The 17,497-nt window shown below is 47.1% G+C and overlaps 1 protein-coding gene across 3 annotated transcripts in view; it reads right to left on the minus strand.

The window, feature by feature from the left end:
* The window catches only part of OSMR (oncostatin M receptor), a 37,069-nt gene continuing 19,572 nt past the window's right edge, over positions 1–17,497 (minus strand). Inside the window, exons 8-17 of one of the 3 annotated variants that reach the window (XM_047073861.1) lie at positions 17,053–17,203; positions 13,702–13,778; positions 12,038–12,260; positions 8,459–8,638; positions 7,059–7,163; positions 5,562–5,735; positions 4,819–4,986; positions 1,740–1,821; positions 1,163–1,235; positions 1–817 (exon numbers count right to left, since the gene is read on the minus strand). In XM_047073861.1, the coding sequence (XP_046929817.1) occupies positions 287–817; positions 1,163–1,235; positions 1,740–1,821; positions 4,819–4,986; positions 5,562–5,735; positions 7,059–7,163; positions 8,459–8,638; positions 12,038–12,260; positions 13,702–13,778; positions 17,053–17,203 (1,764 nt within the window). In that variant the 3' untranslated portion in view covers positions 1–286. Of the gene's footprint in view, positions 818–1,162; positions 1,236–1,739; positions 1,822–4,818; positions 4,987–5,561; positions 5,736–7,058; positions 7,164–8,458; positions 8,639–11,862; positions 11,904–12,037; positions 12,261–13,701; positions 13,779–17,052; positions 17,207–17,497 lie in introns of those variants that run through there. The other 2 variants (XM_047073858.1, XM_047073863.1) reach the window with 2 other exon arrangements.

Raw genomic sequence — 17,497 nt, forward strand, 5'->3', positions numbered from 1 at the left:
ATGTCAGGTTCCAGGCCTGCTGTTCGAAAGGTGGGCCTCGAGCACACCAGCAAGGGAGCCTGTCCCCAGGAGCCTGCCATGTCTACGGCAAGCCTGCTCCAAGGAGGAGTGCTAAGTTCCATAGCTCCTGACCTCTCAAACCGAGCCGGACCGTAGTGGTCTCACACGCCCCCCCCCGTGACCACTCGGTGGGTTTACGTACCGAGGCATCTGGTGACAGAATGGTGCCGCCGAGCCTCCTGTTCGTGTCTGTGTAGCAGAAAGGCATGCGACGGGTACATACTGATTAGTGGTCATGCTCACCTTCATCTAAGAGGGTAATCGAGGGAGGAGAGGCCAGACCCATGGGAATGGCCATTTGCGTTTTGTACTCTGAACACAGTGCTGGCTCTGGTGGATTTGTGGGGAGACTGGACTTGTCTCCACACATGGGTGAGGCCAACTGGGACACATAATTCAAATTAGTTTCTCCAGCTGGTATTTCTCCCAGGGAGTTGACGTAGTTTTTTCCTAGTGCCTTCGGTACATTTTCAGATGATGTCAACAGTCCCAGCTGACTTGGCTGGGCTTTAGGGGTTACTGGGACGTGGCCACAAGAAACGGAGTCAGAAGCCGCCTGATTATAGGTAAAGTTCTCAAAACAGATGCAGGGACCAGGCCCGGAGTGGCTCTTCTCTGTTGGGAGGAGGTAAAGGTAGGTGGGCTTGGTGGGTTCAGTTTCTGTCAGTGACTTCCTAGTGCCTTCCTGCTTGTTTATGACTTCAATAGCATCTGGAATACAGTCCTTGACATTCATTATTGTTAGGCGGGGGTTCTCCTGGAACAAACAAAAGAAATGCAAATAGTGTGTGTGTGTGTGTGTGTGTGTGTGTGTGTGTGTGTGTCAGAGTACATAAAGTATATGCGAAACGCACTCAGGGCTTCAGGTTTTGTGTGTGTGTTCTCCTAGTCACAAGTTAACTGCATGTGCTGTTGCAAACCAAAGGATTTCCCCTGACGGAAGAAATCTCAAGGCTCCATTCACCCATTTCACAGCCCTGGGAGACGAGGTGGCCGTCGCTGTTATATCTTCTAAGGAAGTCTAGAAAAGTACTATCACAGCCCTAACCTTCGATTAGTCTTTAACAGATACATGGTATACGTACAATCTCCCAGCATTTACCTTGGATTTTATTAATGACAGAACGCTGCTCTTGTAAGGATCTGGAATGTCAGGGTAACACTTCTCCTTCATCCTAGAAAACAGTGAAAATTAGACTGAATTTTGCAATATAGTGAATAGTTTAGAGAAGTCTGCAGTCAGCTTCCTGGGTGCTCACCCTCGCTCTATCACTGACTGTGGGACCTTGCCCAGGCTATTTAACTCCGCTATGTTTACATCTTCTCATCCATTCAACGGAGATAAGGCTCTTACAAGTGGCGTGGAGAGGATTAAATGAGCCGGAGGCAAAGTACTCAGAATCACTTAGAATACTGCCAAGCACACACTACATGAAATACCATAATCTTAACTAGTGTTACTGAACAGGCTTTGCAATCTTTTCAAACGGCTATTGTCTTCCTTATGTCTTGACCTGAAAAGCAAAAATGTTAACAGAATTTTCACATTTTCATCGAAGTCTCTGTCCTTCACCTTTGTAGCACCTTCTCTCATTTTATTCCATGTGATTTCTATCTTATTAAACTCTTTTCTAGATATTTCTCTTTCTTCTCAGATAAAATCTTCCCCACGCACTTACCATTGACTTTTCAAGTAGCATAAGATCATGATGAGCAAAATGGAGAAAATCATGGGGAGTATGATACGTATCAGTATATGGGCTGGAGAAGAAAACAGAGAAAATTTTCCTGAGTACTTTTCCCTCCTCAAAGGAACAAAGGTAAGTTTGAGAGTAATTTTACATAGTTATTAATCCTCAAAGGTCTAGTTATGCAAGATTCGATCTGAATTCTGGCTAATGGGGTGGGGGGTTCCACCTCCCAACCAACACAGGGACCGTTCACCGTCAACACCTAGACTTGTACTTGGTCCCTCCTCTATGAGACCGGATCACTACTCCCAATTCTTCACCCCCTCCCGCCCCCATATCAGACTTATTACCCCCCCCCCACCCTTGCCAAAGCTTCACAGTGAGCGTACTTCCCTGTGTCCTGACTTGGGGCTCAGCCACGTGACTAGGTTTGGCCAATGGGCTGGTAGTAGCTGTAACATGAGCAGCTGCTTTAAGTGCACACACACAGCCTGCCTTGCCCTCTAGGCCCCTGTGATCCACCAGGAGAAGGATCTGTCTCTCACAACTGCTGCCCTTTTAGCCTGAGCCCCAGAGTGAAGCCATGGAACCAACCCAAACCTGACGGAAGCCTCGAGTCCAGCCTGGCACGGCCCCGCTGAGATCAGTTAAGCCAAGAGCATGAACAGAAATATTCGTTTTTGTATGCCACGGAGATTTTGAGGGATTCCGTTACACTTCAGAAATGAACTAATGCACCCCCCACTTTTAGTCAGTCTAGGACAAAATGACCTGAATGTGCCTTAACCTGGAATAATTATCCATTTTGATTCCTCAGATAGGTCATTTTCTTAAACACCCATCTTTTCTGTTCCCACTGCCTGCAAGCCCAACAAATAGTAATTCCACTGGGCCAGTAAACACCGTCTTTTGCAGATGCAAATTGCACGGGAGGGGGGTTGGTGGGCTAACGGTCATTCACACGTACACATGTACGTATATTTCTGTTCAATATATCTGCTTCCCTGCTCCCCCACCCCAGCCTCCCCCCCACCCCACCTGCTCACCAGCCCTGACACCTGGCTGTCCTGGAAGGAATGAGGTTTGATTTTGGGCTGGGAATATGGTGGGAAATGTTGGCATTTTGTAAGGGAGGACGGGCCTGGGTAGATGCCCAGCTCAGTGCTATGAGGCAGCACAGGGGTCTGAAGAAAAGGACACACAGAGAGGTAAGACGATGCCGGAGCAAACACCTCACCAACTGGCCTGAAGTTAAACCTGATGGCAGAAAGGGGGAAGAAACTCTCTTCCTGACTCCACTAAAGAATACTTTGCTCTCAAGTCAGTACTTTGGACTACTATAACTGGTTTTAAGATTCGGTTAAGTTATAGACTTCTAACTTACTTAAGAAGCCCGGGGACCTAGCCATGGTAGTTTCCAAGTTTCAGACTGGTTTTGCTAAACTTTTTTAGCAAAATGCATGATGAAATGCATTATATGCATTCAGAAAAGTGCTCATAAGAGCACAGCTCAATGCATTTTCACAAGTGCCAACACACGTGGCCAGTACCCAGAGCAAGAAAAGGAACATCAGCTCCCCAGAAAGCCCCCCTGGTGTCCCCATCCAATCATCGTCCCATCCCAAGGTAACCACCATCTTGCCTTCTAATAACACACATGGCATTTGCCTCTTTCTGTAGCGGACTCTTACAGCAAGGGTCAGGGCTGGCTTCTGTCACTCGGTATGGCAGTTGTGACATTCGCCCGTATTATTTTTGTAACTGCAGAATGTCATTCTGATTGCTCTAATTACACACTTTATTTTCCTTCTTAATAATAGTCAATAAGCCAATAAAGAGTCACAGCTGAGGCTAAGGAGGTTTATCATGAATAAGGGAGATAGATGAAATCTAGAAAATATACTTGAGGTAAAGATAGTTATTTGTATTATGATGTATGTGTACACACACACACACACACACACCCTCTACCAGCTAAATAAATACCAAGGCTGGAATAACAACAGCCTGAATATAAATTAAAATTTTTTGAATTTACCCTAAAACAGTTAAGAGTGCTCAAATAATATAAATCCTTGACTGACATCTGAGAGTTCTGACCTTCAATTTGGAAACCTGGGGCCACGTTGCAGCTGACAAGTGAGCAGCCCTGAGTGCCCCGATCTGCCGGCATAGACACAGATGTCCTCACCCCTGGTCAGCAGCTCTACCTGCTGTGGCCACCATGTCCCTACGGCTCCGCCACCAGCAAAGGGACCCTGCACCGAGGACCTAGGATCGCTGGTAACTTGAGGCAGACTTTTCAGCCTGTTTCCCAGAGAGGAGTGTCTGCAAAGGTCCCTTCCAGTGGGGACCTTCCATGATACACAATTTGATACTTGCTTTTCCTCTTCTTCTCCATCAGTATCTTCCTCCCCCTGCACCCCCACCCCCACCTTCCTGTTTATTGGAGGTCAGTGTTTACCACCAGAATCTGATTTACCATTAACTGGTTCCTGCTGCCCTTCTCCCTGCCCTCTTCTTTCTCCTTCTTTCAAGCCAAATGCATTTTGAAAAGTGGATCTCTTTGTCTTGTTTTTCCCCCAGCAATCGGCAAACAGCAGGTTCATGAAGGAACCTGCCTGATCCCAGCAGACCCCACCCCATCTCTCTCAACTGCCCCCCAGAAAGGCAAAGTCAGGAAGCGGCTGGTTTGCCACTGAGGGAAACCAGCCAGGGAGCCGGCTGCCGAGGGCAGCTCTGCTGAGAAAACCACCCGCCCTCCTCTAGACAGTGGGCCTGGGGCCCCGGGGGCCCTTCTGAAGTTGACAGGAAACTGCCATCTGTGATTTTCCAGCCATTTTGGGACTGAGTTTAAGTCATTTTGGGCCCGAGTGGCTCAGGGACCACTGCGACAGACAGGCCAGAGGAAGGTTCCAGGCCATAAGTCAGTCAGACTCTTGTCTGTTTAACGTAGTTGGATTCTGTGTGACATTTTTTGTGTGTGTGTGACACAGAATCCCATCTAGAGAAAGAGAAAGAGAGACAGAGAAGAAAGGTTTAAAAATTCCTGATCTCGACAACTCACAGTATTCATCTGGAGTTGTGACCTTTGTGAAAGCGCCCTGGGGGCCCTCGCCGACACTGGTGTATGGAGTGAGGAAAAACTCATAGAAAGACGCTGGCTGCAGGTTTTCCACGACAAATGTCTTCTGTTTGGGGTTGTCAATTTTGTATTTGCAACATATTGAATCATCTGTAATTTAAAAGAAAAAACAAATTTTTTTCAAGAAAAAAAAAGAGCATGAGAGAGATCTTATGACAGGGTTGGGCACCAATAATCGTCTTGTTGACTCAGCACCATCAACATCCTACACCAATCAAATACTAAATCATCATTTCATCACTCTGGGTCATGGGTGAAATCTTGAAAACATGGCAAGAAAAGTTGGTGATCCAGAGAGAGCACACAAGTATGGGAGAGACAGTAAGAGCTGGGGAGAGACTTAAAAATACATTGTAATAACCTTTAACAAAGTCAAAGGGAAAAAAAGAAAAAGGGCTTAGCGAGGAAGCTTCGTAACCGGCAGGTTTTCCCAAGCAGCTGATGGTATTTCAAATGCTTCCCAAAATACCGGGCACTCTGTTTTAAGTAAGTCAAAACACTGACCCCCTGCCGTCTGGCCCACTAGTTTGCTGAAGAACACTCCGGATCAAAAAGCATGCGAGAACAGGATTCGGTGTGGCCGGGCTCAGACATGGCCGCCTCGCTGGCGGTTTTGAAGAGTGAAGTCTTGAAAGAGTAAACCAACCAACAAACACACGCGTCACCTGAGAGGACTGCCTTTTCAGATCCCGGGAGGCACCGCGCGGCCTTGGACTTCAGATAGAGGGAGTACCCTCGTACAAAACCGGGCTGGGACTCGGCGGCATAGTCCTTCCAGCTCAGAGTAAAGGAGTAGGAGGTCAGGTTACTCATGAGCACTTGAGGGTTGTCTGAAGGCACTAGGAAAGGAAGTTGGGGTAAGAAGAGTCATTACTCGGAAATCTTCTCAGAGGGCTCACGTGAACTAAAAGTAGGGCCACAGCCAACCCCAGAGCCTGTGGGCACTTACATGCCTCATTCGGGAGTTTTCTCCACTTCCCCGGGGGGATTTATGCCCTGACACAGTTTGTGAGGCCTGGGAAGGAGGGGACCCATCTTCCTGTCCAAGTCTTGCCTTTCACAGATGAAGACAAGGACGGCCAGAGAGACTCAACAGCTTGCGCGAGGTCACGCAGCAAAAAGGAGAATGAAGGCCTTCTTAGACTTCATTCTGCTCTTGGATTCTAAACAGTGCTTGACGGAAGACCCTGCCAGGGGACGGACTGAAGGGGGTTTTGGCGGGACTCTAGATCCCGGGTTGTGACAGCACCAAGCTACGCAAGCGTCACTGAAGCAACCCAGGAGTGTTTGTTCTGGAGGTTTCCTGAACCTGTTTCACACGCACGTGCGCGCACACCCTGCCAGTCTCAGCCCCCTCCCACCCATGAAGGGGTGGGAAGAGGTGACCTGATCGGTGCAAGGGAGGAGAGGTCCCAAAGGGCCCAGATTTCAGTGGGATCAAAATTGCCTTCTGTGGCTGGTGGAACCACAGGAAAATTTCCAGAGGACGATTTCACGGCATGTGTCAAAAGTCTTAAAAATTGTAAAAGAAATGAGAAACTATGTAAATTCAAGCCTTGATTCAAGTATTCTAAGACCTCATTTAAAAACCATTATTGTGGATATGGACAAAGATTTCACTAGAATGATGGTGACTCGGGGCATAAGAGGTTGGGCTAAGGATAAAAGAGACTGAGCACTGCAGAGAGAAATCACTGGAAGATGCGTTTCATAGTTTATAGTTGAAAAACTTGTAATCCTCAATGTCCGACGACAGGCGATTTGACATATGCAAACAATTATTTGCAATGATATAGTTAAATAATACTTAGTGACATGCGTCAAAAAAGCACTTTATAAACTGGATAAAGTCCCATTTTTACTTAAAAATGTTTATCTGTACAGGGAGAGAAATACCTGGATATACATCAAATATTAACTCGGGATATTTGTTTTCTGGGGTGGCAAAATTAGCAATGAGTTTGTCTTCTTTTGCCATACACTGTCTTTAATGAAAATGGTTTATAGTTTATGATTAAAAATATTTTTTAAATCCAATTACCAGAACAAATGGGACCCTGAAAATCAGGAAGAGTGTTGAAATATTCCTGAACCCACAGCTCGGATCTCTGGATTGTTCTGAACAAGTCTGCCCACGGACATGTTAAGCGCTGTAGACTTACCCAGTTCCTGGGAGTATCCCGTTTTTTTCTCTAATAAATAAGGAATCCTTTCTGTAGAAATTCCATAAATTCTGAAGTTGTATCGAACCCCTGGTCTAAAAGCATCTACGGAAGAAAGGTCAACAGGTTTTCAATAACACAGAGTGACATTCTCTTTATATCTGCAAAGGAACAAATGAAAAATGAATTGGCGTCTCCTAAATGCCTTCCTCCTCGGGATTTCTGCACTTCATCTCCACCGTCTTCCCTGCTTCCGCTGGCCTTAGAGTCCACTGTCTCCAACTAAGCCTGCGGGAGCTGTCCTCTACGCCGTCCTCTCCAACAAGGGCTCTCGAACACCATCTTGTCCACGTGCAGGAAAGTGGGTGCAGAATTCAATCACGCACAGAAAACCATTTCATTTTACTTTTTAATGTTTATTTAGTTTTTGAGAGAGAGAGACTGACAGAGTGTGAGCAGGAGAGGGGCAGAGAGAGAGAGGGGAAGACACAGAATCGGAAGCAGGCTCCAGGCTCGGAGCTGTCAGCACAGAGCCCGACACGGGGCTCGAACCCACGAGCCGTGAGGTCATGACCTGAGCCGAAGTCGGAAGCTCGACCGACTGGGCCACCCAGGCGTCCCCAGAAAACCATTTTAAAGTCTCTTCTGACTCCAAGTCCCCTGCAGCGACTTGTCTTCTCTCGCCACCCCCCACCCCACCAAGCTGAGCACTGGAAGGCTTTGCTTTCACTTCCTCATTTTCCCCTCACACCCGCACCTCTGCAATCCACCTTCGGCACCCGCCATGCCACTGACACCGCCCCGGCCGAGGGCAGCCTCATTCCCTCACTGAATGCCCTCCCTGGCCTCCGTCACCCTCTGCAGGTCGACGATTCCCCACATCTTTACCTCGAGCCCAGCAGATGGCGCTACCGACACCTCTACTCCAGTGGCAAACCTAGGCTTCTGGGACTCCACTAAACTGCCAATCCTGAAATTACAACTCCAACGTGGGAGGTAAGAGATCAAATTCTACATTTGCCACCGAAAGTGAAGGAGCTGATGATTGACTCCGACAACGCTATGTCCTAAATGTGTCCCAAATCCATACACCTCTCTAGAGGGGGAGGGTTATAATGTCCCTTTGCCGTTCATTTGAGAGAACTGATTTCAAGGCACAAATTTATAAAATTGTGAAAACCTATCCCAGCCTCAGGTCCAGAGCGTGTCTGTGAAAGTATGTTTCAGGCCAAATCTTAGACCACATCATTGCAAAATGTGAACTCCTACCCCCGGGCCTGATGTCGTCATTTCAAAATGATTAGTTTAGCACCAAGTATCCATGAGATGGTCCAGAGGTCCTGGTTGAAGTTGCTGCAAGGTGCAGGGAACAAGATGGTAACACGGAGGACTCTTCTTACCTGAGCTGACAACTGTGCTTGTGGTATTGGGACCTAGGTTTTTCCACCGGAGATCACAGAGCGGGTCCCCTGGACGTTCACACCACTCCACGACGTAGCCCGTGACGTCTCCGGGTTGGGGTTTCCAAGACAGACAGAATCCGTCCTCTGTGCCCTTGACTCTTTCTTCTTCAACCTCTTCTGCACATTACAAATACAGCCATGCTTCAGATGGAATTCATTGTACATTTTCGAAAAAGTGTTTGAAGAAGAAAATAAACTTGAACACGTACTGTCTCTGACAGTTAAGGGCCCCATCACTTGAGTGGCTACAGAAGCTCGGGGATGGGGTAATGTTTTCACAGGTGATTTCCTGCCTCTCACCTCCCAGCAAATATTTACATCTGCCCTTAGGATACCTCTGTTCTAATCTTCTGAGACCCAACGAGACTTCAGCCCCAAGACAAGCGTCAGTGAACGACTTGCCATCAGGCCAAATCCAGCCTCCAAAGCTTGTTTTATGACCCTTGAGCTAAGAAGGGGTTTAAGATTTTTAAAGAGCTGCCAAAAACAAAGAATACAGAATATTGAACAGAGGCCGATCATACGATCATACGATCGTACGATACTGAACAGAGGCAGATCTGTGAAGCCTGAAATATTTCCTATCTTCCCCTTTACTCGAAAAACTGTCTGACCCCATGTTTGGCACTTGATCTACCTTTTTTTTTTTCTTTAAAGTTTATTTATTTATTTATTTTGAGAGAGAGAGAGAAGCAGAGCACACAAGAGAGGGAGGGGCAGGGAGAGAGAGAGAGAGAGAGAGAGAGAGAGAGAGAGAATCCCAAGCAGGCTCTGTGCTGTTGGTGCAGAGCCTGACGTGGGGCTCGAACTCATGAACCGTGAGACTATGACCTGAGCCGAAGTCAAGAGTCAGACACTTAATCGACATAGCCATACAGGCACCCCTTGGTACTCGATCTGCTTTAAAAAAAATTTTTTTTAACGTTTATTTATTTTTGAGACAGAGAAAGACACAGCATGAACGGGGGAGGGGCAGAGAGAGAGGGAGACACAGAATCGGAAGCAGGCTCCAGGCTCTGAGCCATCAGCGCAGAGCCTGACGCGGGGCTCAAACCCGCGGACCGCGAGATCGTGACCTGAGCTGAAGTCGGACGCTCAACTGACTGAGCCACCCAGGCGCCCCTCGATCTGCTTTTAAAAAATATCTGTTGAACAGATAAATAATGCGCCTTAATCCCCCTACATGATGCTGGCTGCTCCTGAACTATTACGTCTGTGATGTTAGGGGTAGAAAGCGAGTGAGAACAACAAAGGACAGAGTTCAGATACGTACTAAGTTGGACTATGCAGGGACGTGCACACTGCTCATGACCAATCTCAACACACTTTATAAGCCACGATAGGTTTAAATTGGAAAAAAGCGATACGATCTCAACGGACGACAGTTCTAGTGATTTCAAGCAGACTCCCCCTGCGCCTTCAGGGATGAGAATTTCTCCTAGTTCCCGAGGCTGACCTCACAGCCTGCCACTGTTGACAGGGCAGTGGTCCCAGCCAGTCAAGTGAGACAGACCCAGACCAGGAGTGGCCTGCAGACAGCTGCTCAGAAAAGCAGTATTTGCTCTGAAAGGAGCAAACATGGCTTGGTATAGACTTCTGCTAAAACTTGACTCGTTGTTCACCTGCAATTTGAATTTAACTGGGCATCCTGTATTTTATTGGGCAATCCTAATTACACCTGAACATTGATGTGAAAGCACAGTGCTATTAATTTTTCTAGTTATTATCCAGTGGGGGACACCCAAAGGGATGTGTAGCTCTAGGTATAAGATAAAGGGTTCCCCATGAAGGCCTTTGTATACCCCACCTATGTGGCTTCCCTGTCTTCTTCCGTTAAAGAAATAAATCTCGTTTGCATCAAAGTTGACATTTTTCACTCTTATTCACACTGGCTAAAATTTCATCCCAAACTTAGAACCGTAACTCTTATCAAGCTGCTGTTTGAAAGCTGCAAATACGTTTTAAGAAGTGGAGATAGAGGCAGGGAGAAAGGGCATCTTTTTTCAGTCATTCACACTCTAGTATGAATTGGCTTAACCTTAACAGTCGGCCTCATAGCACATTGGTGATTTTATCCACTGAACTGATTTAAGAATGTGGGCCACTGGGTGGCACCTAGGTGGCTCAGTCAGTTGAGCGTCTGACTTCGGCTCAGGTCATGATCCCACAGCTCGTGGGTCTGAGCCCCGTGTTGGGCTCTGTGTTGACAGCTCAGAGCCTGGAGCCTGCCCCTCCCCCACTCACACGTTCACTCTCCCTCTCTCTCCCTCAAATATAAATAAATATTAAGAAAAAAAAAAAAAGAATGTGGGCCACTTAAGGAAGACTGGATACCCTCACGGGGGAAGGCATGGAGGTCTGAGAGGAGGGCATAGGGAAGGAAGGTTCCGTAGGCACCCACAGATACAGAAGACCCCCAAACAGGTTACAGTGCTTAGTGTTGTTTGGACCGGGACCCATTCAAGGCCGTCTTCTTTTATCTATCAGCTCCCCCAGGGTGAATGAAATGCCCACTCTTCCTGCTTTGTCCTAATGAAGACAGAATACAGCTTTTCACTTCCTTCTCTAATGCAGTTCTTGAGAAGCAAAGGTCACGTTAAGTAACTCCTTAGTTTTTCTTCTGTGCCCAAGCTTAATTTCTTTTTCTTACTTGACACACCGGATTGTTCTTTAAAAATAAATAAAATAAAACCAAGCAACACTTCTCTCTCATCGAGCCTACTTAACCTAAATTGAAGCCTAGCTTGAGTAAGAGGTATAACACAACGTGCTGTAGCCCCATGAGCAGGACCTGAAAGTGTCACAGCAGAGCCTGAAGAAGAGCATGATCGACAGGTGCACAAATTAGTACACGACGTCGACTACTTTGTGCCCAAGCGTGCATTGTCTCCTACGCGTTCCTGTGCGTGCGTGTGTTGGCAGGAGGGTAGTATATCCAACCTCTTTCTACAGCTCTCCCAAGAAGGTAATTCATATGGCTACTGACTGTCCATGTAAGGTCACCTCTACCTTGTCTGGTCTCTCACAGGCTGAGGGATTAGCCAGTTGCCATCTTTCATTCTACTTCAGCAAAGCCTTCCAGAAAGATGATGCCAGTCAGTTCTCCCTCTCACCTCTGGCAATGCTAATGGGCTCTTTCTGGGTGGCAAGGACTGACAAATATTTTACAGTACGATAAATGCGACCCGCGATTTCATAAGCTACAAAGCACGTTTACACCAACCCCAGCTCTCAGCGAAGACTGCTTATTGGTGTTGCATTTACTTGAGCAAATGTGAGATAATTCTCTGAATTTCTTGGAGAACCTCAGGGCAGCAGTGTCCTGAGCTGTAGCTGAACTCTCACACCAAGGAGGGCTGTCCCGGGAAACACACAGCCATGCCTGGACCAAAAGAAAAGACTAATGGCGTTCAGGAGCTAGCTCTTTTGTCCCGCCAGGTTACTGCCTTTCCAATGTGTCCGTTGCTACTTAATAACATCACCTGGGCCACAGAATAAAAACAAAACAAAACTCACTGTTTCCAGGGTCTCCGGACACGGCGATGACCGAAGCGGGGGACGTGCCCACACTGTTGTTAGCTGTGACGTGGATTTGGTAAGAACACCGGTCGAGGGTTAGTTCTGTGCCATTGGCCGGAGCAGGAATGGAGAGGAGTTTCAAGGTGGATGGTCTGTCTAGATTTTCTAGAACTACATTATAGAAGAGAATCTTCCCATTGGCCTGCAATTTTGATAGTGGCTGAGAGAAAATACGGATAATCATTTCAAAATGGGTTTTCGGGGCACCTGGGTGGCTCAGGCAGTTAAGCGGCCGACTCTTGATTTCGGCTCAGGCAATGATCTTACAGCTTGTTGAGTTCGAGCCCCACATTGGGGTCTACACTCATAGCGGGGGCCTGCTTGGGATCCTGTCTTCCGCTCTCTGCCCCTCCCCCACTCTCTCAAAAATAAATGTTAAAAAATTCAAAATGGGTTTTTCTTTGAAAGGAGTTTGCATCATTACTTTTTCATCTTTCCTGGCCCCCAACTGCTTTACACACACACACACACACACACACACACACACACACACACACCAGCAAATTAAAAAACAGTTTAATAGAGAAAATAACCATCTAAAGCAAGCTTGAAATCAGGCATTCCGCGGTAACTGAAGTGGAGTACAGAACAGGACTACTTGAGCTCCTCAAGAGCATGTTGTATCTAGAGAAGCATGACCAAGTCAGGAGAGGAAGGGGCTCCTTCAGCCTGGATAAGAAGGGACTCAGAGGGCACCGAGGGGAGAAGACACGAGCAGACCTGGGCAGGAGGGGCCTGGCCCCTGGCCTCCCTTCCCCCTCCAGCCATCTTTCCCTGCGCAGTTGTGCCCTGAGCCATTCACGGAGCACGCGGTTCCCTCTAGACCATCCTCCAGGTCGAAGAGAATTCCCTGCCCACAAGGTCCCAAGCCTGGTGCCAGGGGCCGTCCCCCCCCAGCCTGCCCTCTCAAGAACAGCCGGTGCCCCTGGTGTGAGCACCCCCAGGTCTGAGAATGGGTGCAGAGAGCAGCTGTCTGTGGGGCTGTGCCCATGTGTGAGTGCCTGGGCTCCCTGCGGAGACGGCCAGTGTGGAGGTGGGAAGGACAGCCAGGTGGGCGGTGGCTGGGGGCCAAGCCATCCGGTACGGTCATGTTTGATACAAAAACACGAGCTGAGGAATCCGGGAGTTTCAAGCACAATCCTGGACTTCCAGGTTGCCATGGAGGCCTTAATAGACAAGGCACAATGACAAAATGGATTTTAGTTTACTTTTTTCAAAATACATGTAAAGTATTTTTTAGCTTGACCCCTAACTCCTACATGTAAGTTACTGTACGTAAATAGTCGTATCTTTCAAATATGGTATGTGCTTTTCCACTTACACCGGTGCCCTGGGCCTTGCAAAACTTAGAGCAAGGCTGGACAGAAGTTACAGAGCTACAGCTTCCAACAGTCAGAACCCGCCATCTGCGCCACCGGCTGTCCAGGAGGGAACAGTCTGAGCATCAAGGAGACGGGTGGGGCGGGGATTCCCCCACTGGGTAAGACGTTCTGCTGGACTCATGTTAAGATCCCTGCCAGCTGGAGCCCTGCGCCGGCAGCCAGCGTCCCACGGAGGGACAGTGCCAAGCCAACGTGTCTGGTGGGATCTGTGCATCTTACCTTCCAGAATAAAGTCACGACACAATGTCCCTGCACTGACTTCACATTCCGCCAGACATCAGGAGCCTCTGAGGGAGCTGAAATCAACCAAAGAAAAGATCGTGGGTTGCGATATGTACGGAGAACGGTACGTTCACCCTTTTTCTACTCTGGTCAAAGGAGGCGAAGATGTCCCGTCCTACCTGAGGCTTGTTTCTCATTTTCTCACTCTCTGTGACTTCCACCCACGTGACCACGGCCGCATTGTTCCCTCCTCACCCAGTGCACATGCTAGGTGCCATACAAAAGGTCTGCTGCATCAAACTGAAAAGCTCTTATCAAGCCTGAGCTCTTGGAAGCCATCGGAACATTTTGGAACCATCCATCACCTAGACCAACTCTAGGAGGTTAGTTAGGTAAATTTCCCATTTGTTGAATTTCTAGGAGCAGCAGACCATTGCTACAGCCTTGCTCCCTTCGCAAAGGTTGTAACGGAAGCGTGCTAATGGACAGCCCGGAGGCTGGCTGTACCCTTCCACACCTTCACAATTCACATTGGCTGGTCTTCTCACCGGGTCCTAGCCTGGGCGCCTCTCATCGATCCCCCTCCACCGGGAAGGCCACATCCCCCGCCTCCCCACGCTGCTCTCTCCCCCAGCTCCTGGCCTGCCTGGGTCAGCTGCCCGCCCGACAGACACTCAGGGCACCCGTTCACTGCTCTTGCTACATTGTTCTGGAAAAGTGTGCATCCTTGTCTTTACCTCCAATCAACTGTAGGACAAGTGATCTGATTCCAAACATCCCCATGGAGGAAGAATTACTTTGGAACATAACACATAAAGAGCCGTTTTATAAAAATAACACATTTAGCCGTTTTATAAAAATATAGTTTACTGCCCCCGATAACTGAAATTTAAGTCCTTTTTTAGTTGCGGACACTTTCTCCTCAATTTAAAGATGACCGTGTATTTTCTTAAAAAATGTATTGAAGCAGATTTCAATTTGCTAAATAGCCCACTGGAGAAGCCAGTATTAAATCAAAAACGTATTGAAACAACATGGGACTCTAAGCTTAATGCAAAGTCTTCAGCTGGTTTATAAATTAGTCCTTGTCAGAACAGTGCCCCACAGCACAGCTGATAGTGCTCCATATTTGTGTCACATAGTCTCTACCCTGGTGCCATTTAAGTCTGCTCACTACAATTCTACTTAAGTATGGTTATAATACACATAGGCATCGACTTTTCCAGCATCAAGCAAAGTGTTATCAGAGGCAAAAAAAAAATCTATAGATTCATCACTAGCAAATTCATCTCATTTTCTTGTTCTCATCAAAAGCAACATTAATTATTTTAAGGTTTACGGTACTATAACCTAAAAGTATATACAATTTACTAAACACTCTATCCGTTTGCCACTTTCCTTTTGCACTTAACTTTCATTATAGTGTTGGAATAAACTTCCAAAAAAAAAAAAAACCAAACAAACAAACCCAAAGCCAAGCAGTAACAAAGTAAAAATTCTTTAATAAGACAAAACTGGGGAGTGACATTACCGTCAGGAACAGGGCTCTCTGCGGCAGATTCTCGAGGGGTCTATGCTCCCAGTGAGGGGAGGGGTGGGTACATCAGACAAGGAGAGGGAGCCTGCCAAGTACAACTGGTGATCAACCCTTGCGTAGGACCCGATCAGCTGTCCCTGTCACCTCTCATCTCGAGTCACTGCTTTAATGGTCCTCAAGGGGGAGTGCCTGGGTGGCTCAGTCGGTTAAGCTTCTGACTCTTGGTTTTCGGCTCAGATCATGGTCTCAAGGTTTGTGAGATCGAGAGCCCATACAGGGCTCTGCACTGACAATGTGGAGCCTGCTTGGGATTCTCTCTCTCTCTGCCTCTCTCTCTGTCCCTCTCCCACATGTGCAAGCATGTGCATTTGCTCTCTCTCTTTCAAAATGAATAAATAATCTTAAAAATAAAATAAAATAAAATAAAATGGTCCTCATGGAGAGACACAGAAAGAGCCCTGCCAGCCTATACACATAAATATAAGCAAGAATAAAATATATACATATAATCCTTCCTTTGGCAGCCAAAGAACAAGACCTGAATCAACAAGATCTCAAGGCTGTAATAACATCAAGAGACAGAACACATAGAATCCAGCTCTGGTTAAGGGTGGAGCTCTGGAGTCAGGTGGCCTGGGTGTGGGTCACAGTCAACAGGCTGACGGGCTAAGCCAATTAAGTCACTTAGCTTCTCTGTGCCTCCTGTCCTCATCTAGGAAGTGAGGATAATTACTCATAGTGTCTCCTGCGTGCTGTGAGGAGGAAAAGGGAAAAACACAGCAAGCGCCTCAAGCTGTCTGGAGCTCAATGTTAGCTGCTATTACAATTATTAATACTGTTATGTCTCTGCCATTCATTAACTTTGCAAACTAGGTGAGTCTCTCCAATCTATGGGCCCAAACTGCCTCATCTGTAAACTGGTCAACAACAGTAACTTATTATTTTGAATTGGGAGGAGAGGAAAGCAGGGCTGGGCCATCCAGTCTCCTGAGGCCTATGTGAACTGAAAGATAATGGTTATTTGTCAGAAAAACCCACCCACTGTTCCGTCAGTGGTGAGGAACCTCCCACCGCAACAGTGATCGAGAACGCTCACAGTTTGCTGTTGTTGAACAAATGATGTATCAATAATTGTTAAGTTTCCAAACACCATTACATTTCCAAACATAGCCTGAAGTTGTTTGGTATGAGATCAATGCCTTCCTCGGCAGCAACACTACTGTTTGTCCCCAGTCCTTAATTTAAAAACCTATCCTAATTTATGGAGCCCCAGATCCGATGGGAATCCAGCAACGCCAGGAGCTTATAAGCCGTTCTGGCAAAACCAAAGACGAGAGAGAAAATGTACAAAAGAAATAATGCTGAATGACCTAGGTTTGAGGTGAATGTCTTCCTGTTTACATCTAAGCATTTAATTCAGTTCTTTTTTTAAAAGATGGTATTCAGGGGCGCCTGGGTGGTTCAGTCCATTAAGCGTCTGACTCCTAATTTCGGCTCAGGTCACAATCCCAGGCTGTGGGATCAAGTCCCAAGGTGGTCTCCTCACTAGGTGTGGAGCCTGCTTAAGGTTGTCTATTTCCTCTCCCTCTGCCTGCCCCCCCTCCAACCCGCCCCCAGCTCACGTTCGCAAGTGCTCTCTCTAAAAAACAATAAATGAACAAAACAAAACAACCACAAAAAGATGATATTCAGCCTCTGTTGTAATAGTTTTTCCTTAGTTTTTGTTACAACTGAAAGCTCTCGGGGAAACCAACCCATCTCTCATGAGTCAGTTTAGATCCTTGGGTTAAAGAGCAGGGAACTGAACATACCAGCTTCAGCCGTGGTAAAGTTGCGACGAGTCCATTCACTCCATTTCCAGAAGTGGTGGGCATTAGCACAGCGCACTTGGGCCGTGTACTCTGTGGAAGGCTCCAGTTTCTTCATGAGGTGCTTACCATTCACCTTGACAGAAACATTTTGCTTCTTCGAAGAAAGGAAGGAAGGGAGGAAGGAAAAGAAGAAAATCAATGAAATGAAATGAAAAAAGGAGACAGGAAGAAAGAAGAAAGAAGACAGGAGGACAGCGAGCACACTTCATGGCAAAGTCCAATCACAGCCTGGTCCATTCTGAGGTGGGGTACGACTACTACTTCTTTGTGAAAAAATCTCGAAGGCCCTCTGCCCAATGCTAAAGCTTGTGATTAATTTCAGGGCTGTTTTTAAACAGATGACCCATATCATCTGAACCCACACAGAAATAAGATTTTAAAGAGG

The sequence above is a fragment of the Lynx rufus genome, unplaced genomic scaffold, assembly GCF_022079265.1.
Source record: "Lynx rufus isolate CCGP_SWC_20201006 ecotype Redwood Valley unplaced genomic scaffold, mLynRuf1.p SCAF_1, whole genome shotgun sequence".
NCBI lineage: Eukaryota > Metazoa > Chordata > Mammalia > Carnivora > Felidae > Lynx > Lynx rufus.